Raw genomic sequence first — 25,917 nt, 5'->3', positions numbered from 1 at the left:
TCATCCCCAACTTGCCCCACATACTCACAGACATTCAGAAGGGCTCAATCTAGTTAATTTTACTCATCTGCTCCCTTCTGTGCCTACAAAAGAGACTCAGACAGCATCAGCTTTCTCAAGAATAGTGCATAGGTCACTAGAAGACATCAAAAAACCCTAAACATGTATTTCCCATGATGTATTTGAAAACTGAGAATTTCCTCTAGAAAAATGCAGGAATAAGCCAGGAATTAGTAAGACACGGGAAACAGGAAATTGTGGATCCAATCCAGGAGTAGGAAAGGGAGATACGGGATGACCAATGAATAGCAGGCCTTAAGAACAAATGGTCCACATTGGATCAGCCCTAGAAGAGATGTCTCCAGAGAAAAAGTGGCTTGATTAAAAACCTGACATGATGGCACAAGGAGGGGAGGGGATAGACATATTTATTATATGTAATAAAAAAATAAAATTATTTTAGGATTACTTAGATATCTGGTAGATAGGATAAGAAAAAGTTTTTTAAGGCAATTAGAAATTCCAGAAAAATGGGTAGGGCATGGTAGCTCACACCTGTAATTTCACTACTTTGGGAGGCCAGGAGTTTGACACCAGCCTGGGCAACAGAGCAAGATACCATCTCTACAAAAAAATTTTAAGGCCGGGCATGGTGGTTCACGCCTGTAATCCCAGCAATTTGGGAGGCCGAGGCGGGCGGATCATGAGGTCAGGAGTTTGAGACCAGCCTGACCAACATCTTGAAACCCTGTCTCTACTAACAATACAAAGATTAGCCGGGTATGGTGGCGGGTGCCTGTAGTCCTGGCTACTCTGGAGGCTGAGGCGGGAGAATCACTCGAACCCGGGAGGCGGAGGTTGCAGTGAGCCGAGGTTGCGCCACTGCACTCTAGTCTAGGCAACAGAGTGAGACTCCGTCTCAAAAAAAAAAAAAAAAAAAAATTAGCTGGGCATGGTGGTGCACACTTGTAGTCCCAGCTATTTGGGAGGCTGTGGCAGGAGGATTGCTTGAGCCCAGGAGTTCAAGGTCGCAGTAAGCTATGAGCTATCACACTCCAGCCTGGGCAACAGAAAGACCCAAAACAAAAACAAACAAACCAAACCAAACAAAAACAAAAACAAAACAAAACAAAAAAAACAAAATAAATCAATCCAGGGAAATGACAAAATATTCAAGGAAGGGCATATTATTCATAGTTTACTACTTGACTATATAGTGAGGCATACTTATTCCTAATCATTAAAACACCAAATATTCATTTAACAAAAGTGATTTCGCTATAATGATGAATGTGTTTGAGGAACAAGGGAAGGTGGTTCAGGAAAACTAAACAAACATCTAGCATACAAAGAAGTCACCAGATGCTGTCTAAAGCAAATGGGTCAAGAAACTGTGGCAAAAGCACATTGGTAAATATATGGCCGAAACTACTAGAAGAAGCCACTTAAACTGAAAGTGGTTGCCTCTGGGGAATAACTGGGGTGTGGAGAGATGAGTGATGAGTGTTAGTTGTTTCACTAAATCTCTCAGTACTTAGTGATTTTTAAAATTCATGTGCATGTAATGCTGATAACTTTTTTAGGTTTAGTTTTTTAAATATAGGGTTTGTTTGCTCAGAAAATAACAGCATTTACTCACATGTTTTAAGCTTTCATTACAAGAACCATAAACTGCAAACCTCATCTGAATTTGAGGGTCCCTTAGATTTTAGAGTTTATGGGAAGCCTCAGGAAGAAACCATCAGAACTACATACGAGAAAGTAAATTGTCTGCTTACCCAGAGTCAAACAGATACTAAAATCATTCTTGTTCAAGAAAAGAGATAAGGAAGTAAGGTTAAGGAAAATTTCACTAAGTATAACTTCACTTCTAGTAAAGTTTAGAAGTCTTGGAGCACCCTGAGATTTTCTTCCATAATATTGATCATGATTGTGCTTGACTATATGATTACATTTGTGTCTCCCTCCACAAATTATGGACTCCATGAGGAGGGTGGCCATGCTGGCTACATCCACTCTACTGATCCCTGTATCTGGTATGATTCCTGACACAGAGGAAATGCTGCCAAAATATTTGCTACATAAAAGAATCATGAGAAAAATAACAACAACTGAAAAATCCAATTACTTGGAAAATTTTGAATATTCAAATAATTCTTAGGCAAAAGACCAAATAAAAGCCAAGATAATGGACTATTTACAAGCCATACATAATTAGAATACTGTACATTAAACTGTGTGATGAGGCCAAAAGCACATTAGGAGGAAACTTTGTGGCTTTAAATTCATTTGTTATTAAACAAGAACTAATATAAATGAACTAAATATTCAACTCAACAAGCTAAGAAAATAGTGGGAAAATGGGAGAAAGAAATCAATGGGTAAAAGTAGAAATTGGCATGTTAAAAAACAAAACATCGAACTAAAAAAAGCTAAACATCAAACCTATAGAAATGATTACTAAACCTAAGAGCTAATTTTTATAAAATATCAATAAAATAGGTAAAATGTATATTAAAAAGCAAAAATATACAACATAGGACTGAGAAAGGGGCTATAACCACATATGCAAAATGAATTAATTTACAAGGTAAAAACAAAGTCCCTCCTTATTAATTTTGAATCATTTTCATGGTGCAAAGGATAAATGGGACTCACAAACCATGAGGTCAAAAGCCAGGAAGATCACAAATCTTGGAGAAATACCTGAAGAAGTGGATGGCTTCTGGAATTTCCCGTCATGCTCTGAGTACCTTGTATGTGGCACTTGTATTTGACTGATCACAAACCACCGTTCCCCTTTCTAGTAAAGCAGTTCAAATCTGGAAGTTGTCTCCATGGAGGAGAAAAAAATTTCTCCAAATTTTCTTTATCAGGACTTCGGTGTCTTGCTCCCTTGCCTCGAGAGAATATTTCTTGATACATGGAAATATTTTTTAGCAAAGAGCCTGCTGCTCCAAATATGTTAAAATTGGCTTAAAATTCCATCTCAATTCCAGTGTCTACTGTTGATACGGAAAGAATTTTTAGTGTTGTGGATAATCTATGGACCAATGGATTCAGCAGACTAAGTATGGAATCAGTAAGGAAACGAACTGGAATTTTTAAAATAATTTTTTACTTCTTTAGATACAACATGCCCATTTCTGAAAAATAAAAGACTACAATGTCATACACCTAATATAAAGTATTAGATGCAATAGAGACTACTGTATGTAACACAAGGAAAAATTGTAACTGAAATTTAGTGGTATCCTGGCTAGCTGTCCATGTTTATCTTTGACTAAAGCTATTTTAAACCCTGTACAGACAGAAGTTAATTTGTAGAAAATGTAGTAATATAAATAATTCCTGTCTACAGAAGGCAAATAATGCCTCATAGAATGCTACTGATTATCACCTTCGGAATAGTGATTAATTTCATACCAATTTTTTTTTTTTTTTTTGAGACGGAGTCTTGCTCTGTCGCCCAGGCCGGAGTGCAGTGGCCAGATCTCGGCTCACTGCAAGCTCTGCCTCCTGGGTTTACGCCATTCTCCTGCCTCAGCCTCCCGAATAGCTGGGACTATAGGTGCCTGCCACCTCGCCCGGCTAGTTTTTTGTATTTTTTAGTAGAGACGGGGTTTCACCATGTTAGCCAGGATGGTCTCGATCTCCTGACCTCGTGATCCGCCCGCCTCAGCCTCCCAAAGTGCTGGGATTACAGGCTTGAGCCACCGCGCCCGGCCTCATACCAATTTTTAAAGTGATTTTAGCCTTCCTTACCTGATTATAAAAGTGCAGTACTCTAGCTTCTCTTTTGATATGGTTGTAATATCTTACTGGTTCTCTCCTTAATCAATGAGTTAAATAAAATCTTTGACAAGTATTCATCTTATATTTGTATGAGTCATGATTTTATCTTTTTAAAAAATCATCCTTAAACAGTTACATGCACACATATACACATGTATCCAATCACATGCATATATACACACACATACATAATCCTGATATTACCACAAATACCCAAGAATAGAGAGCCGGCAGGTTGAGTTTGATCCCCTAACATATGGTTGCCGAGGGCCCATTCAGGGTCCAGATCTGGTCTGGCGGTGGGCAGAGAGTCAGGTACCAAATACACATCTCATTTGTTCAACCTGGCTTAGCAAGGAAGGATCAGAAACACTACATAGGAGAGGGTTCTCTAGGGGAAGAACAAACCCTATCACCCAAAGAAGGAACTGCAGGAAGAGAGTCCTGAAAACAAGTCTAGAGGGATTTCAACAAGCACAGATGGGTCTGGAGAGGCCCCGAGGCCACAAAAGGCATCAGTGCGGGCCTGGAGGTGGACACACAAGGGTTGTTTAAGGAAACAGCAGTTTGGCTGAAGTGGAGGCAAGTGTTGCTTTGCAATAAGACTAGAAGAGACAGGGGAGAGATGGAAACTCTCCTTTTCACAACGTGTGGTTTTGACTTGGGCATTTGGATGCCATAGACATGTGAACACCATTTTGACTGCTTATTCTACTTTTCCAGATACTTCAGCTCAACTTGCAAACAAGGGAACAATCACAAACTGCTAAGCATGAACAGTGAATGGAAAAGAATGAGTTGACTATGGCCATGTTTTAACAGAAAATTCCTCAGGCCAGCTCTCGCATCTCTTGCACACATGACTTGGAGCTCTGAGTTGCTGTGTTGCTGGTGGTAGCAGATGCACCGCTGGCCACAGCTGAAAGGTTTATGGTTTGTTTTTTAGGGTCAGGAAGTAGGTATGAAATCTTTTGGTGTTTGTTGCCAATGTCGAAATGCCTCTATTATGTCCTCAGCACTCTGCAAGACACTCAGCACCCACTAGCTTACATCATGTGCCACATCCCCAGATGCAAGTTTCTCTCAGAAACACTGATGAAGACAGACCAATTCTCTCTCATTCTAGCTCAGTCTCTCTCCTTCACTCAGAGGCATCACTGAAATACAGTGTTGGAAGTCCACATGATGGCTAAAAACTGGCTGACAAAATATTCATTCTCATAAAACTGAAGGTGAAATAAATGCTCAAATGGCAGATCAAAAAGAAAAACTGGCATCGGAATGGTTGTATCTGAGCACAATGCCGCTCTGGAGGAGTGATGGCACAGAGCCCCCATCCTAGCAAGGTGGATGAGGGGTTGAGGGAGAACACTAAAAACTATCTTTAACCAGGGATGGGAAAACCTTGAAACCATGTTTGGAGAGATCGCTCCAGTAGCGGTGTGAGGGTGGCCCAGAGAGCGCAAGTCCCGAAGCAATGAGCTGAAAGAGGATGACAGTTCAGGCCATAAGTAAAAGGGCCTGTCATACAAGGATGGAAGCCTCTGCCAATCCATTCGAGAATAGTCGAGTCAAAAATAATAACAACAACAATAGGTAATACTTACCAAACCCTCAATATGAGCCAGGCATAGTTCTAAACATTTTTTCATGTATTTACTCATTTAATCCTCACTGTAAGAGGTAGGCCCAGGGCTCAACTCAGGTGTCTGATTTAAGAGGCCATGCTCTCAATCTCCATGCCCCTCATTTCTTGGTCTGAGGTTCCCACACCAATGCAGATCATATGTAATATGTATTCAGATCCCTTCGCTGCATAAGGTACAGGCTGGGGTGACAATTTCTCACAGATGAGTTTTTCCACTCATGCTCCCTTGGGGCTCTCCTAGGCTGGAGAGGGACTTTTTGATGCAGCAATACCTGACGTGTCTCTCTGATTTCTATGGGTAGCTGAATTCCAGCCCCCCATGTGTGTGCAGCCGGACTCTCCTCTCTGTGCAGGCATTACAACCTTAGCTCCCAGCTGCAAAGGCTTATACACAGCAGTTTCTCTGAACTCTGCTCACTGTTTTGACTCTGAGAGCACTTTATTTTTAACACATGGTGACTTCCCTTTCTTGGCTTCTAATTTAGCTTTGCTTGTTGGTTTTTTAATTTGGTTGTATTTTATCCAGAATTTGTGTTTGTGTGTTTGAAGCAGGAGACTGGGAGGGAGAGGCTTATTTCTCAGTCTACCATATTGCCTAAGAGCCTAAAACACAGTCTGTTAAGAGAGTCTTCTGGCACTCACCATCATCTTCCTGGAAACCAAAGTTTGATTTCAGACATGCCAAGTGCGAGCTGTCAAAGGAACATGCAAGCAGAGGGCTCTATACAGCAGACAGCTAGAACAGGGTTCTAGGGTACAGGAGAGAGATCAGGGCTGTAACTGAAAAGCCAGCCATCACTGGGGTACAGCAGGTGACACTTGAAGCTCCCCAAGTGGATGAGACCACCAAGGGATAGCAAATGGATCAGGGAAGGTGGAGAGGTCACCGCCTTGCAGAAGATCCACATCCATAGAAACAAAAGGAGTCAAGAGGAAGAAAATTAAGCCAAGGGAAAAGAGATTTTTCAAGATGGGAGTTATGAACAGTGTCCAATGTTGTAGCAATGTCAAGGAAGATGAGGGTGCAAATGTCAGCAGATCTGACTGAGAACTTCTGAGAAGCAGTTCCAAGCCAGACTATGAGGAATGATGAGGATGTGCGAGTGAAGGCTGCAAATGTTGATTTCATGCAAATGTCTGCATCCATCTCCTTATCGCCTCACCTGACTCACCTCCCACCTGATCAAATGCTCAGAAATGCCTCCAAAAAGCAGCTCAGGCCTATCACCACCTTCTCAACAACATCAGAGGGTGGCTACCACTGAGGCACTGCATCAGACAAAGTGGGGCAAAGGGCACTTCCTGGATGAAGGACTTTGAATTCCAAAGTATGTGAATGTCACACATCTGCTGTCCTGTGATATTTGCCAAGTGGCCTTAGTTCTCTTAGTACAAGAAGCGATTCTCTGAATTGCACAGCTCAATGACTGTGTCCCCAGATATCTAGGACTGAGAGCCCCATTCCCAGGATCGTTCCCCTCCCAGGTCACCACCCTCCAGACCAGGCCTCCTGACCTGCCTTTCAAGAACTTCAGTTTTCACAATGCTGCAGCAAATGAGTCAAACTCTTTGGATCAATTCAGTAGGAAAGAGTGAATCACTCTGGGAACATGCACAGAGCAAGAAGAGCATGTACATATGTGTGCACACATGTGGTGTGTGTGTTTACGCACATGCGCACACATGGTGTGTCTAGCACCTGACTGTAATTACTGTAATGAGTGACTCATCCATACTCTAGGAATTCCATACCCCTAGATCACTCACAAAACAGTCAGTCTCCTCTTGAGATCACTCTAATCAAAGAAAAAGTTTCATCAGCTTCTCAGTTGCTCAAGCCCAAAACCTAGGACTCACCCCTCCTTCTCTTCTCCATCTCGACATCTCATCCAGCACATAACCTGTCAGCTCTCCCCAGTATATCCAGCATCAGCCTGCTGTTCTAATATCCCCAGCCACACCCTGATCCTGCCAACATCCCCTTGCTCCTGAATTCTGCCCTAACCTCCTGAGTAGGCCCCCAGTTTCCACTCTTGGTCCCCATCCCCCACACAATTTGTTTTTCACAGTAGCAACAGTAATTAAAAACACAAAAACCAAAGAGCAACTGGAAGCCAGATTGTGTCCGTCTCCTGTTTGAAATCCTTCACTGCACTTGGAACAGAACCTAACTCCTCTCCCAGGCTTTCAGCCCAACATGATTGGCCCCGCTGCCCAGCCACTGCCTCGTACATCCATCTCCTCCTGGCACGCTGAGCTCTGGCCACACTGACCTCTGAGTTCCTTGTTCACATTAAGCTGATTCCTGTGCAGGGCTCTGCACCAGCCATCTCCTCTGTCTGGGATGCTCATCCCCTCATCTTGGCATGACTGGTTCCTTTTTGTCATTCAGGCCTTGACTGAAAGTACATGGCTGAATGTACGTTACGCCTGTACTTCAGCATGACGTTAGGGAAGTGAGGCCCTCCCTAATGCCACACTAAAGCAGATACTCGGTCATTCTCTGTCATGTATTCTGCATCGCTTTTCTTCCAATTTGACAGCTCCCTGCTGATCACTTCATGTATTCAATAAACATTTATTGATCACTTCTTGTACCAGCCAGACTAGGCACATGTTTATTCTCCCTGAGTAACATGAAAGCCCACGAGGACAGGGGCCTTGACTACGGCTTCAGAACCTGACATTTGAGAAATGTTTGATTTGCAGAATGAATAAGAGCCACACGGTGATGTGTACTCAGGAAATCAGAATTGGCTGCTACACCTTCCTGCTCAGGTTTCATGGTTCTAAGGGAGCCAATATTCCAAAGTCATCGCAGTGCTGGGGTAAATCATTCCCCATCTGCATTTTTCCAGGCCAGCTATGGTAGCCTTCCTGTTTGTGTACGCAGACAGCATTTATTAAGGGCCTACTGTGTACAGGCCTATGTTCAGTGTCAGTCTGTCCTGTCTAGCTCACCCAGCAGCTAGCACTTAGCAGCCACCCATGGAGAGGCCAACAGGACGTCCTGCCCTAGCTTCATGACCAATTCTCTGCAGGTCATCCACGATGTGGCCAAGTAACAGGTATCCTGCCACACCTGTAACTCCCTTCCACCAGGTTTCCCAGATATTCAGGCTTTCAGTGCAACCCACAGGGACGGCACAGAGAGCTGGCCTGCCCTGTCCCCGGGCCCTGTGTGCTAGCTGCATTTCTCTAGCCCCATTTCCAAAGCAGTGTGTCTATTTGTCCCTGCCCTGTGCCCAGCCTGATTCTCTCACAGGTTCTTACCATTAGCAAGCCATCCAACACACCCGCCAAGAAGATGGACTGTGGATTCCAGCAGGACAAGGCTGTGTCATGCTGGTTCTGTCGCTCACTAGCTCTGGATCTTGAACAAGTCATTCTACCTCTTCAAACCTCAGTTTTCCTCCTCTGCAAAACAAAAACTATCACAGCACTGACCTTTGGGGATGTTATGGTTGGTTCCTCCAGTGCCACCTGCACCTCTCTACTCTGTGGCACATGAGGCCTCACCAGTTCCAACTCAAAGGACAAGTGAGCAGAGAGGAAACAGCTCTCTTTGGGCAACATTTCTATGGCAATCTCATACCAGAAATTAATAGCAAAAGAAAGATGCAATGCAACTCAGGACAACACATACAATTCAAACAACAAATGTAGAGTGGCTGGGCACCAAGGATACAGAGAAAAATCAACATCATCAACGAGGCATGCAGTCAAAAGGGGGTGGCAGACCTATAGACAAAACTGCAGAGTCGGTGCATGCTCCACCCTGTGCTGTTATCAGACAGGTGCATCAAGAATACAGACAGCGGAGTCTGCCATTCCACTGGGGATGGGGGTGATTTGGATGAAATAAAAAGATGATGAGTTTGGCCCCCTCTGTTTCCTAAATGCTCTATGCCAACCAACCGTAGTCCTTGGATTAACAAAACACGTGAGTGAGAGGGAAGAGTCTGATCTAAAACAAAGGCTAAATAGTGGGTTCACCAAAAACAAGCAGCTACCCCACAAGTGATCTGGAGACCTCATGTTGTAATCCACACAGTGTGTTTCACCTCCTATCTCCCTGACACAATATTGTGGCAGTTGCCATTCTCATTTCCTAGGATGCTGCATCTACCCACCTTTTGCCCTGGTAAGTGGCTCTCTGTAACCAGAGAAACAGCCCTGGCTCACCCTTAGGACACAATAGGGAGGTTTCTCAGAATAGGAACAGGGACATGTTGTTGCCCTGAGTCTCCTGCTCTTTGGTGACATGTAATCTTAGCTCCCTGGCATCTTCCTCTTCCCCACCAGCTAAATGCCCACTGAGGTGCAAAGACAGGAACCAACCAAGGGAAGTAGAGGAGCAACAGAAGCCATGGTATAAACAATCCAAGGAATGCGTGGCCAGAAGGCGTTTGTAAGGCAGCCTTCAAAGTCCTGCTGCAGCTCTCTGGCTCACTGGCTGCATGTCCCCTCCCTGACAGGCCCTCCTCTGACTGCTCTTTCTGCTGCACGCCAGCAACCAGGTACCAGGCCAGCAGCAGCCACAGCCAAGACAGACCCAAATGCCCGGGAGGTACCAGTAGTCTACCAATCTTATTTTCCAAGTTCCTAATGCAATACTTATGGTACAAAAGGGAAAACAAAAACAAAAATTAAAAAAATAAGACCCCTCTCTTGTTTTGGGTGACGGGGGTAGGCTGGAATTGTCTTTTTTGTTCAGTAGGGTACAGTGGTTAAGAGCATGGATTCTGGAGCCAGGCTGCTTAGGTGTGATCCTAGCCCTGCCACTTAGCTGTGGGACCCTGCATAAACCATTCTACCATTCTGTGTCTGTTTCCTCATCTATAAATGACAATAGTAACAGTGCCTATCTCAATGGGCAGCTGTCAGAACAAAATGGTTAATATACATAAAGTGTTTAGGGGCCAGGTATAATGGTTGACATCTATAATCCTAACAGTTTGGGAGGCTGAGGCAGGAGGACTGCTTGAGCCCAGAAGTTTGAGACCAGCCTGGGCAATATAGCAAGGCATCATCTCTACAAAAAACTTAAAAATTAGTTGGATGTGGTGTGGCCTGTAGTCCCAGTTACTCAGGAGGCTGAGGTGGAAGGACTGCTTGAGCCCAAGAGGCTGAGGCTGCAGTATGCTGTGTTCAGGCCACTGCACTCCAGCTTGGTGACAGAGTGAGACGACGGACGGATGGACGGAAGGAAGGAAGGAAGGAAGGAAGGAAGGAAGGAGAAAGAGAAAGAAAGAAAGAAAGAGAGAAAGAAAGATAAAGAAAGAGAAAGTAAGAAAGAGAGAAAGAAAGAGAGAGAGAGAGAGAGAGAGAGACAGAGAAAGAGACAGAAAGAAAGAAAGAGTGAGCATTTAGGGCAGTGCCTGCCACATGTTTTTATCCTGGCATATGTGTGAGGAAGAACATGACCCAGATGGCCTGGAAGGGAGCTAGGTGAATATGCCCATGCCTTTGAATGGGTCCTGGGTGCAAATTGCATTCCAGGCTCCCCAAGGAAGTTTCCTCTCTCTCTCTCTCTCAATCTCTCTCTCTTTTTTAGAGATGGGGTCTTACTCTGTCATCCAAGCTGGAGGGTAGTAGCATAATCATAACTTACTGCTGCCTTGAGTTCCTGGGCTCAAGGGATCTTCCTGACTCAGTCTCCTGCGTAGCTGTGACACAGGTGCACACTACCGTGCACACTACCATGCCCAGCTAATTTTGTGAATTTTTGCAAAGATGAGGTCTTGCTATGTTGTCTAGGCTGGTCTTAAACTCCTGGCCTTAAGTGATCCTCCCACCACCAGCTTCCCAAAGTACTGGGATTATAGGAGTGAGTCACTGCACCTGGCCTGGAGGTTTATTTTCATTGCAGCAAAGAACCATCAACAGGAGTGAAGACCCAGCCACCTTCAGCAGGGCCTGTCAAGCCTAACAGAGTGGTCCTGGGTACTGCTGTGACCTGCTGCTGCCCACTGTCCTGGCAGTACACAGCACCCCCTGGAGGACACCACAGCTTCATCCATGGGCCTGGCCCTATCACTGAGTGGACCATATCTCTGCGCAAGACCCTTAGACACCCTAGCCCTCTGTGCTAACTATCTCTGCCTCCACCAACTGTATAGCTTATAGGGATTGTTGAGAGTTACAATATTATTGACAGTAAAGTCTAGGCATCATGAGAAGATTCAAAAATCATCCCTCTGGGTCCTCACATAGCTCCCAGCAATCCAAGAAACAATAACAGCATCTAAGTGATGGAAAATTCATTTTAAAAAGAAATCTCCAAGCAATTTTTGAAAAAAAAAAAGCCTTACTGGTGAGAATGACTTGGAATCACAGGGCTGGCAGCAACTGCTAAGACCGGTGGCTTCCAAACTTGCTTTCGACCTCCAAAGCCATTGCTCAGTCGAAATTCACCCAAAAGTCCAGTACATAAAACTGATACAAACAGAGCTGCTCTGGTGGAAATAGTGCCCGAACCGCCTGCTTGGCAGCATCTCTCCACAATCTCAGCCCCTGGTGGCACCCAAGGCAACTCTAAGGAACCCCTGGGACTCCACGAAGCACTGATGGAAAACCAAGAATCTACGGCAACCTCCCTGAGTTGATACGAGAAAATGAGTCGCACAGAAGTCATGCTCTGAATGGCATCTGAATGCAAACCCAGTTTTCTGACACTGGGCTAAAACTTCTCACTCTACTTTGCGAGGACTAGATCTATGGAAAACGGCAATTTAAAGAAATAAGGCTCATTTTCGATCACCTACAACATAATCCCTGAGTATTTTAAAGGCCCTTGAACCAGCCAAGTAGGAAACAGAGCCCAGCCCCACGAACTGGCAGAAAGAAGTTCGGAAATGAGTTGCAGAAGCACATCTGACAATTCCATACAGTTTCTGTCAGTTCCGTGGGATATAAACAGGTCTTGAAAGGCTTGCGCTGTGTGGCTGTGAGAGACCCCAGATCAGGCAGGCCAGGAGGTGAATGCTAATGAGCTATGGAAATAGCAATTACTTCCCCCATGTCAGGCACTATGCCAAGAGAAGGAGGATAAAGAGGTCTGAGATATTTTTAAAGTATTTTTACAGCAGAAAAACTTTCCTACAGACTCAATTATGTAACTATCAGACTCCACCTCTGAGCTGAAATTATCCAGGGCCTTAGGAAAAAAATCCGTTTTTTCCTACACGGGGGTCACAGGTTTCTCCAGGGAAACCTAGCGGTATGGCTAGTGACCCAGGGCAGCTGCGAACCATCAGCCCAGAGACCTTCCCAAGGGCAGTTTGGAGCCTGCCAGAGAAAAATTCCAGCCAAGTGGAGGGCAGAAGTCACGCTGCTGACCTGGTCATCACACATGACGTGGTGGTGTCCAAGAAGATCCATTCTGGGGGATTCTGACCCCAGCCACGTCAGCACCTTCATCATTCCCTGGTGCCAACATGGGGATGGGGTCACTGATGGAGTGAGGATGCCTACAGAACTGTCATCAACTCACAGTAACTCTGTCATTGACAAAGTATAGACAGTAAGAGAAAGGCTGGGGCTTGTGGAATAAAGAACTTCACCAATGAAATGATAGCCGAAATCAGACAGACTTAAGGAGATTAACTTACAGCCCAGGTTTTTGTCAGTCTGAAGATGGGAGCACTTTGTAATGCTGACACCACAGACATGAGAGAATGAAGGTTGTTGAGTTCTAGAAGTTTCTGAAAAAAAGATATGGAATAGATTATTTTGCTGCTATAAACAACAGAACAAAAACATTTTCAAGTGTTACCAAATGTCATATTTATGAAATTCAATTACACTTAAAAATATCTCATGTAGAAAACATAGTTCTAAGGAGTTCATAGAAACCATATGCTTTTTTTCTCTCAAATTGTCAAAAGGTGAGTCTGCATCTAAAACATGTGCAAAATTTCATAAGCTGACTAGTCTGGACAGAAACGTGGCACGGGGTAAGGTCTGATAATGTGCATTACGTCTTTTTTTTAGACAAATCTGAATACTGTCCCAGCAGGCTTTTGTAAACTAAAACCCCGACTGTGCCAGCAGCATCAATGTGGGTCTTCTATGATTATCTTAACACCAGAAGGAGACAGAGGCCAAGGAAAGATGGTACCAATAATCTGCATAATCCCTCTCAGCTGGGAAGGCAATGCTCGGGCTTCCCCATCACTTGACCATGTTCCTTTGAACCAGACCCCAAATTAGCGAGAACATTTGGATTCAATTCAGTCTCAGACAAGTTTCTTACCATGGAGGGAAACAGAATGAGACACAGCCGAGTGTAAGTGCAGAAAAATGCAACTGCTCTGTTCCTGGTTTTATGCTACCGGAAACTTGCTAACAGGACGGGGGTGCCGTTTCTCATTCTTGGGAGACAGTGAAGTTTGGGTTATTAGGCAGGCTCTATGAAACCAGAAGATCTGGTTCCAATCCCAGCTCCCACTACTTGTGTGTCCTTCAGCAAGTTACCTAATCCTTCTGAGCCTTCATACTTAAAGTGCGGAAGGCAATCACGGCACTTCTGCCACATGAGACAGTGCATATCAACTGCCTAGACCAGTGGCTGGTCCCAGGGCAGGAGCTCAGTACAATGTGAGTCTCAGCCTTGTCTTTTCCCACCCCTGTCACTTAAGTATTTCCAAGCTCAGGTGCCCCTTCCTCTAATATGTATTTCCTGACCGTGTCCCCAAAGAAGTCCATGCGTATCCGTAGCACACTGGATTGTACTTGCCTCTCTCTCACCCTGGGCTGTTTCCTGAGAGCAGGGACAAAGTTTTATCTACCACCGTGTCTCCTGTACCCAGTACAGTGCCCAGCACATTGTAGGGCCTAGTGAAATGCATAAAGAAAGGAAAAGCCCTTATACTTAGTCCTCATAGCTCTATTCCTGCTTGGAAATTTCTCTCTCATCACATGAGCTATTTCATTTCATACATCTCGTAACATTCTCTAACTGTTTCCTGTGTGTAAGAATAGATTCTCTAAGTGAACTGAATTTCATTCCATGTATCTGCATTGCTACGCCTGTCACAGAACTTCTTTTTAGAGCTGAAAGGGCCATGGAAATTATCTAACCCACACCTTTCATTTTATAGATGGGAAAACCAAGGCCCAGAGAAAGGAAGGGGCTTGCACAAGGAAAGGCCCAGGGCACAGAGCCAGCATGACCATCTGCCACACAGAAAATGGCAGAGATTAAGGAGGGATCATTTTGGATTCCATGGGTGGGCCCCATAAACATATTTCCAAACTGACAGCCCGGGAGGACTGGAACCACATCCTACTTTCTCTTGTGGCCCAGCACAGAACTGACAGCTACAAATATCATTAAGCCCAGCACCAGTTCCAAGTACTTCAGGAGAATGCACAGGAAGTAAACGTTGGCCGGCGCAGTGGCTCACGCCTGTAATCCCAGCGCTTTGGGAGGCCAAGGCAGGCGGATCACCAGGTCAGGAGATCGAGACCATCCTGGCTAACATGGTGAAACCCCATCTCTACTAAAAATACAAAAAATTAGCCGGGTGTAGTGGCGGACGCCTGTAGTTCCAGATACTCGGGAGGCTAAGGCAGGAGAACGGCGTGAACCCGGAAGGCCAAGATCACGCCACTGCACTCCAGCCTGGGCAACAGAGCAAGACTCTGTCTCAAAAAAAAAAAAAAGGAAGTAAATGTGGCCACTGATCTTAACATAAATAGATGATGCACTTAACCTGCCCATGAAGCCAGCAGAGCAGCTTCCCTGAAGGCACAGAGGCATGACTCCAATTCCTGCCCTGCCACTGACTGGCCATGCCGGGGGGGCCCCTGAGCACGGACACTTCACCTCTCTAAGCTCTCCTTCCTCTGCAAATGGAATTATAATCATATAAGCACTGAATATGACCAGGTCAGTAAAGCAGCTGACCATAGCATGGTGCCTGGCTCATAAGGGGCCTCTGTAAAGGGCAGCTTTCCTAGGACCTGGGTGGGAAGACAACACATGCATACATGAAGCAAGCAGCGAAACACCCAGCACAATGCTGTAGCCGAGAGTCAGCCAAGCCTGGGTGGTTGAAACCAGTGTATGGGGAGGAGCTGCTGGACATGAGTGGTCCAGGAAGGCCCATGGGATGGCACAGCATTCCTAGAGATAAGGGAAGAGGAGGGAAAAGGTGATGCCCAACAAGGACAGAACCTATCAGGCCAGGGGGGAGGAGGTGGGGATCGGGGGCTGCAGGGTCATCTGGCCCAGACCTGAAGCTCAGTGGGAGGTGGGTGGGGTCTGCTGACTGCTGACAATATTGTGCAGGATGTGATGATATCACAAGCATTGAGCATTGACACTAACTAAAATCCATCAACCCCCAGAACTGGCTAAATCTAAAGTAGGAGAATGAATGGATTCCAGGGACAGCCTCTGGGTCCTGCCTTGTGGAGAGACTGTGAAAGCCCAGGTAAGGAGAAGGGCTGGCTGCCAACATTATAGGGTATGGGGGCAGGCTGCCAATTTGCACACAAGGTGCTAGGGGGCTGGTGAGCACCCAGGCAGGTCTAACAGCTGGCTCTGCCTAGGGAAGTCAAGCCACAGCACCCTGTTTGAACTCTGCCCAGCAGGCCCACAGCAAAGCAGCTCCCAAAGTACTGAGGAAATATATCTTTGAGGAGGAGGTGTGGGAGAGAAAAGGGAAAGGAAGGAAAAATAATAATAAAAAGCTTACCTTGGCTATTTTCACAAAATGGCTGAGGATTTCTGCCCTTATTTTTAAAGTCTGTGCTGTTAGAATTTCTCGTACAACCCAAAAACTGACCTGTAGAGTCAAATACACACACATACACACATACACACCAGAAAAGTTGTTAATTGCTGGACCACCCATGTCACCCATGCCCACCGTTGTTACGGGATTTCCAAGAGGTCAGGAAACTGGGAGAGGATAGCCTGGGGTCACATGAGTTAAAGAGTTCCTCTACAGCACCCAACCCTGCAAATGGGCTGTGTTGTCAGCATCCTGTCTCCAGTGCACCCTGTAGTGGCCAAGAGAAAGCAGCACTTTCCTCATCATCTGGGGAGAGTTGGGCCTCCATGACACAAGTCTTGAGAAGAGCTGCTGGGAATCCTGAGATGAATCAGACTGAATTCCTGCTCAGAAGGATCCCAGTTGTGGGGAGATCATGGGTGATGGGTGGATGGAGGGACAGATGGACACGTAGCCAAACGGACATATACATTGGCAGGACCACTTGTGAGGTCCATATCCCCAGCCAGCCCTAAGATGAGGAGGATTCATCAATATTTGCACAATTTTAACAAATTTAATTTTTCAGGAGAGGCCCATCCCATAACGTAAATGATATGGAAGTGGAAGAATCTCTTTCCAAGTTCCATAAAGCAATGCAGGTTACAGGGCATGTTTTCCTGGAGACAGCATGCACCAAAAAGGGTATGCTGGTAGCTTTGGTTCAGAAACCCATTCATGCTAGACCTCTCACATACTGCAACAGCCCGAACCCGTGTCTGATGGTGGAACAGGAAAGTCATCTACCAGAGTGGAGCTGACTCACATGGCACCTCAATGCAACGGAAGAGACTCATGCCAAGAAATGCTGGGAAGTGGCTAGCTCTTCCTGTTTATGTTTCACTTCTGTAACAACAGTTCTATGTGAAACACGGATGCCCAAGAGTGCAATGACAGCACTACAAAGAAAGGTGGAGAGCCAGGCAAAGCACGGGGCATAGGGAGAATTAAAAGGAAGGCAAGGCATCTAAAACCCCTAAACTTTACAGGGAAAAATACACTTAAGGATATTCCAGAGCTAATAAAACAAGCTTACTGCTGCAATAAAATGTATTATCATTATTGAAATACCACCACTTTTCAAACAGAAAGCAAAGAAAGAGAAACCAAGAATCAACAATGTGCTTTTTATGTTAAGCAGGAGTATTATAGAAATGTTTTCTCAGTGTAATCATCTGTGGTTGCCTCCAGGACATGACTGGGTTTCCACAGAATCATTTTTTCCAAGGAATTGCCCACAATTAAGTTCAGACTCAAATATTTACTAGCCAGGTACAGAAAAAAGTTTTTCTAAATACCAAATGGGGTGCCCATAAACCTTACATTTTTATGCCACATTATCACACTCAAGTGTGATAGTTTACATGTACAATTTAATAGATTCCTGCATGTCAGAGAATCATATGTTTAAGGCATATTATGGAACACGGAAGCATTGACTCTGGAGGTGCAGCACACATTGTGCAGAGGCAACTCTGAGTCAACAACTCGATTCAGCAGAGTTCCATGAAGCCCCTTCTGTGTGCGGGTTCCAGGCTCTGGGAGTCCAGACCCTCCTGAAATTGAGGTGACCAAAGGAGGAGGCAGAATCCTTAAGGAATCACTATATTACAAGGCAGCTGGTAATCATGGCCATGGAAGAAGTTCAAACAGTAAACCAAAGTATGAGAGAGGTAATAATGATAGAGGAAGGCTTCTTGAAGAAGACAGGCCTTGAAAGATGGGTGACTTTAAAGAAGAGAAGACTGAAGTGTGGCTATATGTTCCATGACCAGGGATGGCTGGGTAGGCTGAGAGCACTGGTATTGCAGGAGTACTGTGGGTGGGGGTCATGAATGAGGATGAGGGTGGAGAGAGAGAAAAAGACCAGATTGGGTGTGTGGTGGGGAGGGTAGGACTGGTGCAACAAGGTGAGAGGAAGGAGCTAAAACACTCTTCTACACAGGGACTTTCAGAGGCTTCTGAGCAGGGTGATAGATGAGATCCTTTGGAAGGATAGAGATACCCATCAGAAAACTGATGCAATGATCTCAGTGAGATATGAGGAGGTCTGAGCCAGGGCCATGCCAAAGGAGATGGAAAGAAGAAGGAGATAAGGAAGACATTACAAAGGTAGAATCAGCATAGTTTAAAACACTTTTTATTTTATTCTCTTTTCTAACGACTTAAGGAAACTTAAGCTTTTAACTTCAGAAGTTTGATGCAGAAAACAAGGAAAACAGAGATAAGTACAAAACAAAAGAAATTTCAGTCTCACATATAGATTAACATCATAAACACTGTGGTACGCGTCCTTCTGGTCTTTCTTTTTTTTTTTCTTTTTTTTGAGAGGGCGTCTCGCTCTGTCACCGAGGCTGGAGTGCAGTGGCACGATCTTCGCTCACTGCAACCTCTGCCACCTGGGTTCAAGGGATTCTCCTGCCTCAGCCTCGTTAGTAGCTGGGATTAAGGCATGCACCACCACACCTGGCTAATTTTTGTATTTTTAGTAGAGATGGGGTTTCACCATATTGGCCAGGTTGATCTTGAACTCCTGACCTCACGTGATCTGCCTGCCTCGGCCTCCCAAAGTGCTGGGATTACAGGCATGAGCCATTGTGCCCGACCATCTTCTTTTTCTCTATATAGAACATGTTTGTCTTTTAAAACTAAACTGCTGTATATTAATTATATATCACAAGAATTTTTATAAGTGAATATTCCTCTACAATTTTTAGCAGCTTCCAAGTATTTCATCATAGAGAAGTATCATCATTTTCTTAAATAACCCTCTACTGTTGAATAGGTTATTTCTAATTTTGTTGTAATAATGCTGAGATGAACATCTTTATACAGATGTTTGTACACTTTTTATTAAGGTCCTCAGATAAAGTCCTGTAAAGTGGAGTGAATAAAAGTGTGTGTACCTGTTTTCAAAAGTATATGTAAAAAAATATGGCCTCCAAAAGGTCTATTTGTTTACTCCTCAACAAGTTGAAGCAGATCCATGTTGTCATACACAAGCCAATACCAGTTACTATCATTTTTTTTTAACTAATTCAGTGGAAAAAAATGGTATTTCACAGTTTCAATTTCACATTTCTTTCATGACTATTCAGGTGTTTTTTGTTTGTTTGTTTGTTTTGCTTTTTCTCAGTTAACATTTTTTGTTGCAAATATTTATAGGTCATTTGTACTATTTGCCTTCTGAATTGCCTATGCAGGTCCTTACGGAGAACTATCTTTTTACTGGGACATCTTTCCTTCCAACCTCAAACTCCTGGGCTCAAGTATCCTCCCACCTCAGCCTGTCAAGTAGCTGAGACTACAGGCACGCATCACCACACTGGTTTTTTTTTGTTTGTTTTTTTTTGTATGGATGGGGTCTCACTATGTCACCCAAGCAGGTTTTTTCTTATTATTGATTGACAAAAACTCTTTGTGTATCAAATAAAAATACATGTTGTGAGTCATATATTGTACCAAGAGCATGTAGACATTGGTACTCTTATACACTGTTTGGAGGAATGGAAATCAGTAACATTTTGAAGAACAACTTGAACATATCTTTCAAGATGTTTAAGGTATAGTCTCCCTAGAATATTTACCTTATAAAAATACAGAAATATAGAAACACATACATACAAGCTTTCACTGAAGCACTATCTACAATTTTTAAAAGCCCATTGAAAGGGAATTGGTTATGCAATTTACACTACCACCTCAAACTCTGAAAGGAAGTCAGTAAGCTCAGCCAATATTTAATGAGTGGGAAGTCACATTCTACCTTCTTGAGGTCTAATCTACATAGATTATTTGAAATTCTTCTGCATAAGAGATTTGCCGATTCTCCCGCATTTATTTCTATCAGTATAGACTTGTGAATATTTATTTTACACTTTGGGTTACAACCCAATACTGTTATTACATGCTGCTCAAGTTGTTCCAGCTTTGGCCTTCGAGAGTTCCTTCAGTTGGCTCCTGCATCCCTTTGACATAACCCCTGTATTGTTTTTTGTTTGTTAGTTTGAGCATTTCCTTACCTTTTGGCAATATAATATGCAACAGGCTCATATTCTATATTTCTTGCCTTAGTCTTAAAATTAGTCATTTCTCCAAGGAACATTGGCTCCTTTTACCAAGTAACAGTATTAGAAACTAAGATTAGCACAAAACAGGTATGAAGTATGCTTGTTGCTAATGGGATATCATTGTTTCTGGGTCCTCTCAGCTGGCGGAGCCAAGAAATGTGTGTGTGTGTGTGTGGTGTGTGTGTGTGTGTACTAACCCATGCCTATACACACATCTATAAAGATTTCTATATGTAACCATCTACATCTGCATTAAGTTACACATGAGTTCATACTGATGTCTCCAACTGTAATCCATTACCACATGGATCGTTCTAGCCTCCTCACACCTAGCTTATCTGTAATTTCCCACTCCAACAGTGAGATTGGTTCCCACCATCTGCCACTCATTTCCTTATACTCTCTTATATTCATCCATTTCTTATATTGTTTGATTCCAGTATACAAGGATAATGGTTTCAGAATTGTTACCCGTCCCCCTTGGGAAACAACTTTATCAAATAGAGTATGATGCTTATATGTAGTTCCTTTGTCTTTAGTCTTATAGGCTCCATTCTATTACCAATTTACTTAGGCCAGCAATGTTTTCTCTCCCCCTCTTCAGTGAGGTTGTTCATACATTTATAATAATTCTTTTGTTACATTCTGCTGTATCATTTTGTAACATTATCTGTAACAACATGTAACATTTTGTTACATGTTGTTACATTATAAGATCCCTCAAGTTGAATTTAAAAAATTTGTATATATTAAGGTTTCAAGGGCTGGGGCGCGGTGGCTCACACCTGTAATCTCAGCACTTTGGGAGGCCGAGGTCGGTGGATCACGAGGTCAGGAGATCGAGACCATCCTGGCTAACACGGTAAAACCCCGTTTTCTACTAAAAGCACAAAAAAATTAGCCAGGCGTGGTTGGGGGTGCCTGTAGTCCCAGCTACTCAGGAGGCTGAGGCAGGAGAATGGCATGAACCCCGGGAGGTGGAGCTTGCAGTGAGCCGAGATCACACCACTGCACTCCAGCCTGGGTGACAGAGTGAGACTCCATCAAAAAAAAAAAAAAAAAAAAGGTTTCCTCTTGGTGCTATAAAGTTCACAAATGCACTATGTCCTGTATCCATTATGATAATATCATATAGTTTCACTGACTTTAAAAAAAAAAAAAAAACCCAGCTTTCACCTATTTAGCCCTCTCCCCTTTCCAAAGCCCTGACAAACACTGAGTTGTTTATCATCATCTCTATAGCTTTACCTTTTCCAGAATGTCAAAAAAGGAAATATAAATGTAAAAGTATAATCATGTTGATAACTTGATTGATTTTTTGCTAGCAAGAACATCTTCTTTGCTCTGTAATAAACCAACAATAATGATTCAGGAGGAGGAAGAAAAGAGAAAAGGAATCCTCCATATGTAACCTTTCTTTTTTTTTTTTTTTTGAGGCGGAGTCTCGCTCTGTCGCCCAGACTGGAGTGCAGTGGCGCAACCTCGGCTCACTGCAAACTCCGCCTCCCGGGTTCACGCCATTCTCCTGCCTCAGCCTCCCGAGTAGCTGGGACTACAGGCGCCCGCCACCTCGCCCGGCTAGTTTTTTGTATTTTTTAGTAGAGACGGGGTTTCACCATGTTAGCCAGGATGGTCTCGATCTCCTGACCTCGTGATCCGCCCGTCTCGGCCTCCCAAAGTGCTGGGATTACAGGCTTGAGCCACCGCGCCGGCCCATATGTAACCTTTCAAGACTGGCTTTTTTTTTTTTTTTTTTTTGAGACGGAGTCTCGCTCTGTCGCCCAGGCTGGAGTGCAGTGGCCGGATCTCAGCTCACTGCAAGCTCCACCTCCCGGGCTCACGCCATTCTCCTGCCTCAGCCTCCCAAGTAGCTGGGACTACAGGTGCCGCCAACTCTCCCGGCTAGTTTTTTTTTTTGTATTTTTTAGTAGGGACGGGGTTTCGCCGTGTTAGCTAGGTTGGTCTCGATCTCCTGACCTCGCGATCCACCCGTCTCGGCCTCCCAAAGTGCTGGGATTACAGGCTTCAGCCACCGCGCCCGGCCAAGACTGGCTTTTTTTACTTAGCAATATGCACTTAAGATTCATCCATAACAAAAAGATGGGAACAACAGACACTGGGGACTATGAGAGGAAGGAGAGAGAGGGGGCAAAGGCTCAGAAACTACCTATTGGGTACTATGCTCACTACCTGGGTGACAAGATCATTCATACCCCAAAACCTCAGCATCATGCAATACACTTATGTAACAAAGCTGCACATGTACTCTGAATCTAAAATAAAAGCTGAAATTATTATTTTTTTAAATATTCAGGCTGGGCATGGTGGATCACGCCTGTAATCCTGCACTTTAGGAGGCTGAGGCGGGCGGATCACCTGAGGTTAGGAGTTCCAGACCAGCCTGACCAACATGGAGAAACCCCATCTGTATTAAAAACACAAAATTAGCCGGGTATGGTGGCGTATGCCTATGATCCCAGCTACTCAGGAGGCTGGGGCAGGAGAATCGCTTGAACCCAGGAGGTGGAGGGTGTGGTGAGCTGAGATCATGCCACTGCACTCCAGCCTGGGGAACAAGAGCTAAACTCTGTCTCAAAAAAAGAAAAAAAAAAAAAAAGGTTCGTCCATGTCTTTACATGACTTGATAGCGCCTTTTCTCTTTTTTGGATGAATACTATTCCATTGTATGGATTTACCATGGTTCATTATCCATTTACCTTACCTACTGAAGGATGATATCTTGGCTACTTCTGATTTTCAACAACTATGAATAAAGGTGCTATAAACATTTGTGTGCTGTTTTTTGTGTGTGGATATAAGTTTTCAGATCAGCTAGGTAAATACCTAGGAGTGCAGTTGCTGGACTGAGTGTCTCATTTTGCATTCCCACCAGCTATGAGTAAGAGTTTGTGTTGCTTCAGATCTTTGACGGCAACTGATGTTATCAGGGTTTTTTGTTTGTTTTATTTAGACATTCTAATAGGTATGTAGTGTTTTGTATTTCCCTAATGATAAATAATGTTGAGCATCTTGTCATATGTTTATTTGCCATCTGCATATCTTCTTCGGTGAGGTTTCTTCGGATATTTGACCGTTTTTTAATTGGGCTGTTTTCTTATTGTTGAGTTTCAAGAGTATATTTTGGATACAAGACCTTTATCAGATATGTGTTTTGCAAATATTTTCTCCCAATCTGTGTTAAGTCTTTTAATTCTCTTTACCATGTGTTTTGCAGAGTGAAAAAATTTAATTTTCATAAAGTCCCAACTTGTTTTTTCTTTCATGAATTGTACTTTTGGTGTTTTATCTGATAACTCATTAATAAATCCAAGGTCATACAGGTTTTCTTCTATGTTTTCTCCTAAAAGTTTTACAGTTTTGTTTTTTACATTTAGGCCTATGATCCATTTTCAATTAATTTGTAGGAAAGGTCTAAGGTCTGTGTCTAGGTTGTTTTTTTTTTTTACATATACACACAAATATTTAAATTCTTCCAGCACCACTTGTCCTTTCTCCAAGATCAGCTGACCATATTTCTGTAGGTCTATTTATTGGCTCCATCGACCTACGTATGGGGTCAATTCTGTCACCAATACCATGCTGTCTTAGTAAGTGTAGCTTTACAGTTAAGTGCTGAAATCAGGTAGAGTGAGCCCTCCAATTTTGTTCTTTTTCAGTATTGTGCTGATATTTGTAAAACAGCTTTCTAGGACTTTGATTGGGATTGCACTGAATCTATTGATCGAGTTAGGAAGAACTGACATCTTAACACTATTGAGTCTTCCACTCCGTGAAGATGGAATATTTCTCTATTTATTTAGCCCTAGTTTGATTTCTTTTTTCAGTTTTTGAGGTTTCCACATTAACAGAACCTGTTTTTGTTGTGTGGTTTTGTTGTTGTTGTTGTTGTTTTGGTGATATTGTAAATGGTATTGTTTGTTAACTTCAAATTGCAGTTCCTCATTGCTGGTCTAGATGAAATCAACTGACTTTTGCATACTGGCCTGTGTCTTGCAACTCTGCTTACTCACTTCTTAGTTCAAGGAGCAGTTTTGGAGATTTCTTTGGAATTTTCTACTTAGATAATCATGTCACCTATGTATAAAGGTCGTTTTACTTCCTCCTTTCTAATCTGTATACATTTTATTTATTTTCTTGTCTTACTGCACTAGCCAGGGCTTGCAGTAAGACGTTGCACAGAATGGGTAAGAGAGCACATCCTTGCCTTGTTCCCAATCTTAGGGAGAAAGTATTCAGTGTCTTACCGTTATGCATGATGTTGGCTGAAGGACTTTTGTAGATGTTCTTTATCAAGTTGAAGAAGTTCTGTTCTATTCCTAATTGGTTGTGTTTTTTTTTTTGTTTTGTTTTTGTTTTTGAGACGGAGTCTTGCTCTGTCACCCAAGCTGGAGTGCACTGGCCAGATCTCAGCTCACTGCAAGCTCCGCCTCCCGGGTTCACGCCATTCTCCTGCCTCAGCCTCCCGAGTAGCTGGGACTACCGGCGCCCGTCACCTCGCCCGGCTAGTTTTTTGTATTTTTTTTTAGTAGAGACGGGTTTTCACCGTGTTAGCCAGGATGGTCTCGATCTCCTGACCTTGTGATCCACCCGCCTCGGCCTCCCAAAGTGCTGGGATTACAGGCTTGAGCCACCGCGCCCGGCCTTTTTTTTTTTTTTTTTAAATTATGAATGAGTACTGGACTTTGTCAGATGCTTTTTCAGGTCAAATGATATAATATGATTTTTCTACCCTAGCCTATTTTACAGTGGGCTACATTAATTGATTTCCAATTGCTGAAGGAGCCAAACATACCTGGAGTATATCCCCAGTGGGTCATGGTACTAATAAACCTTTAATACACATAAGCTATTATTAACACAATTATTGTTATAGTGGTACAGGTAGCACTGGCATTTAGTTACTGAGGACTATGATATCTGGGAAATGCCACAGTGGAATTATAAAAAAACAGAATAGCTATGGACACAACTTTATTCAGTTAACCAACTATGAATAAAAATAATCAAAGAATAAAACAAAGAAAAACAACAAGAAAAATCCAAGTTTAAGAATACTATTATTTCTTAAGAAAAATCTGCTTTTGCCACAAATTTCTCATAAGCCCATTCACAGTTTTCTTAGAAACCAAGAGTTTGAAAGAATCTCAGAGGTCCCACCTACTCCCTGCCCTGACAGCTGGATGGTGTTCTACAGTAGTAAAGCCCTTGTCTGGTCTCTGCCTGAGCCTTCATGGTTAAGAAACTTCCTTACATTAGGAGACGGCCAACTGCCTCCCCATTTCCATACCTTGGGCCCTGAACTTATTGACCAAGCCCCATAGATTATGTGTAATCCTGCTTCCCCATTAAGAACTCCTCAATTGCTTGAAAACCTTGATGACGTTCTCTCTGAGTCTTCTCACTCACAGATCCTCCACTTATCCCTGTATAACATGTTTTCTTTCCCCTACTCTTCTAGTCGCTGTAATACTTATGCCACTCCTGTGTGATAATTCCCACCGTCACCCCTCATGTGAGGCACCCAGAACCAGACTTAACCATCCAAGAGTGACCTGGATAAAGCTGAGAAAAGCAAGATTACTACACACATATTAGAATG

The 25,917-nt window shown here is 43.5% G+C and overlaps 1 protein-coding gene across 21 annotated transcripts in view; it reads right to left on the bottom strand.

Annotated features, from left to right (window-relative positions):
* RALGPS1 (Ral GEF with PH domain and SH3 binding motif 1) overlaps positions 1-25,917 on the bottom strand; it is a 327,157-nt gene that overhangs the window by 165,831 nt on the left and 135,409 nt on the right. For 18 of the 21 annotated variants that reach the window (XR_004432328.1, XR_004432330.1, XM_033191416.1 and 15 more), the window contains 2 exons: positions 16,150-16,239; positions 13,057-13,149 (listed from right to left, as the gene is read on the bottom strand). The exons of 1 other annotated variant lie outside the window; for it this stretch is intronic. Coding sequence is in view for 18 of the 20 variants with exons in the window: in XM_033191416.1 (XP_033047307.1) it covers positions 13,057-13,149; positions 16,150-16,239 (183 nt within the window). In the remaining 2 variants the exon portion in view is untranslated. The remainder of the gene's footprint in view (positions 1-13,056; positions 13,150-16,149; positions 16,240-25,917) is intronic. 2 more of the 21 variants (XM_033191458.1, XM_033191501.1) reach the window with 1 other exon arrangement.

This window comes from Trachypithecus francoisi, unplaced genomic scaffold (genome assembly GCF_009764315.1).
Source record: "Trachypithecus francoisi isolate TF-2019V2 unplaced genomic scaffold, Tfra_2.0 Contig01585, whole genome shotgun sequence".
Classification (NCBI taxonomy): Eukaryota; Metazoa; Chordata; class Mammalia; order Primates; family Cercopithecidae; genus Trachypithecus; species Trachypithecus francoisi.
This window is presented reverse-complemented; position numbering and strand designations above follow the sequence as displayed.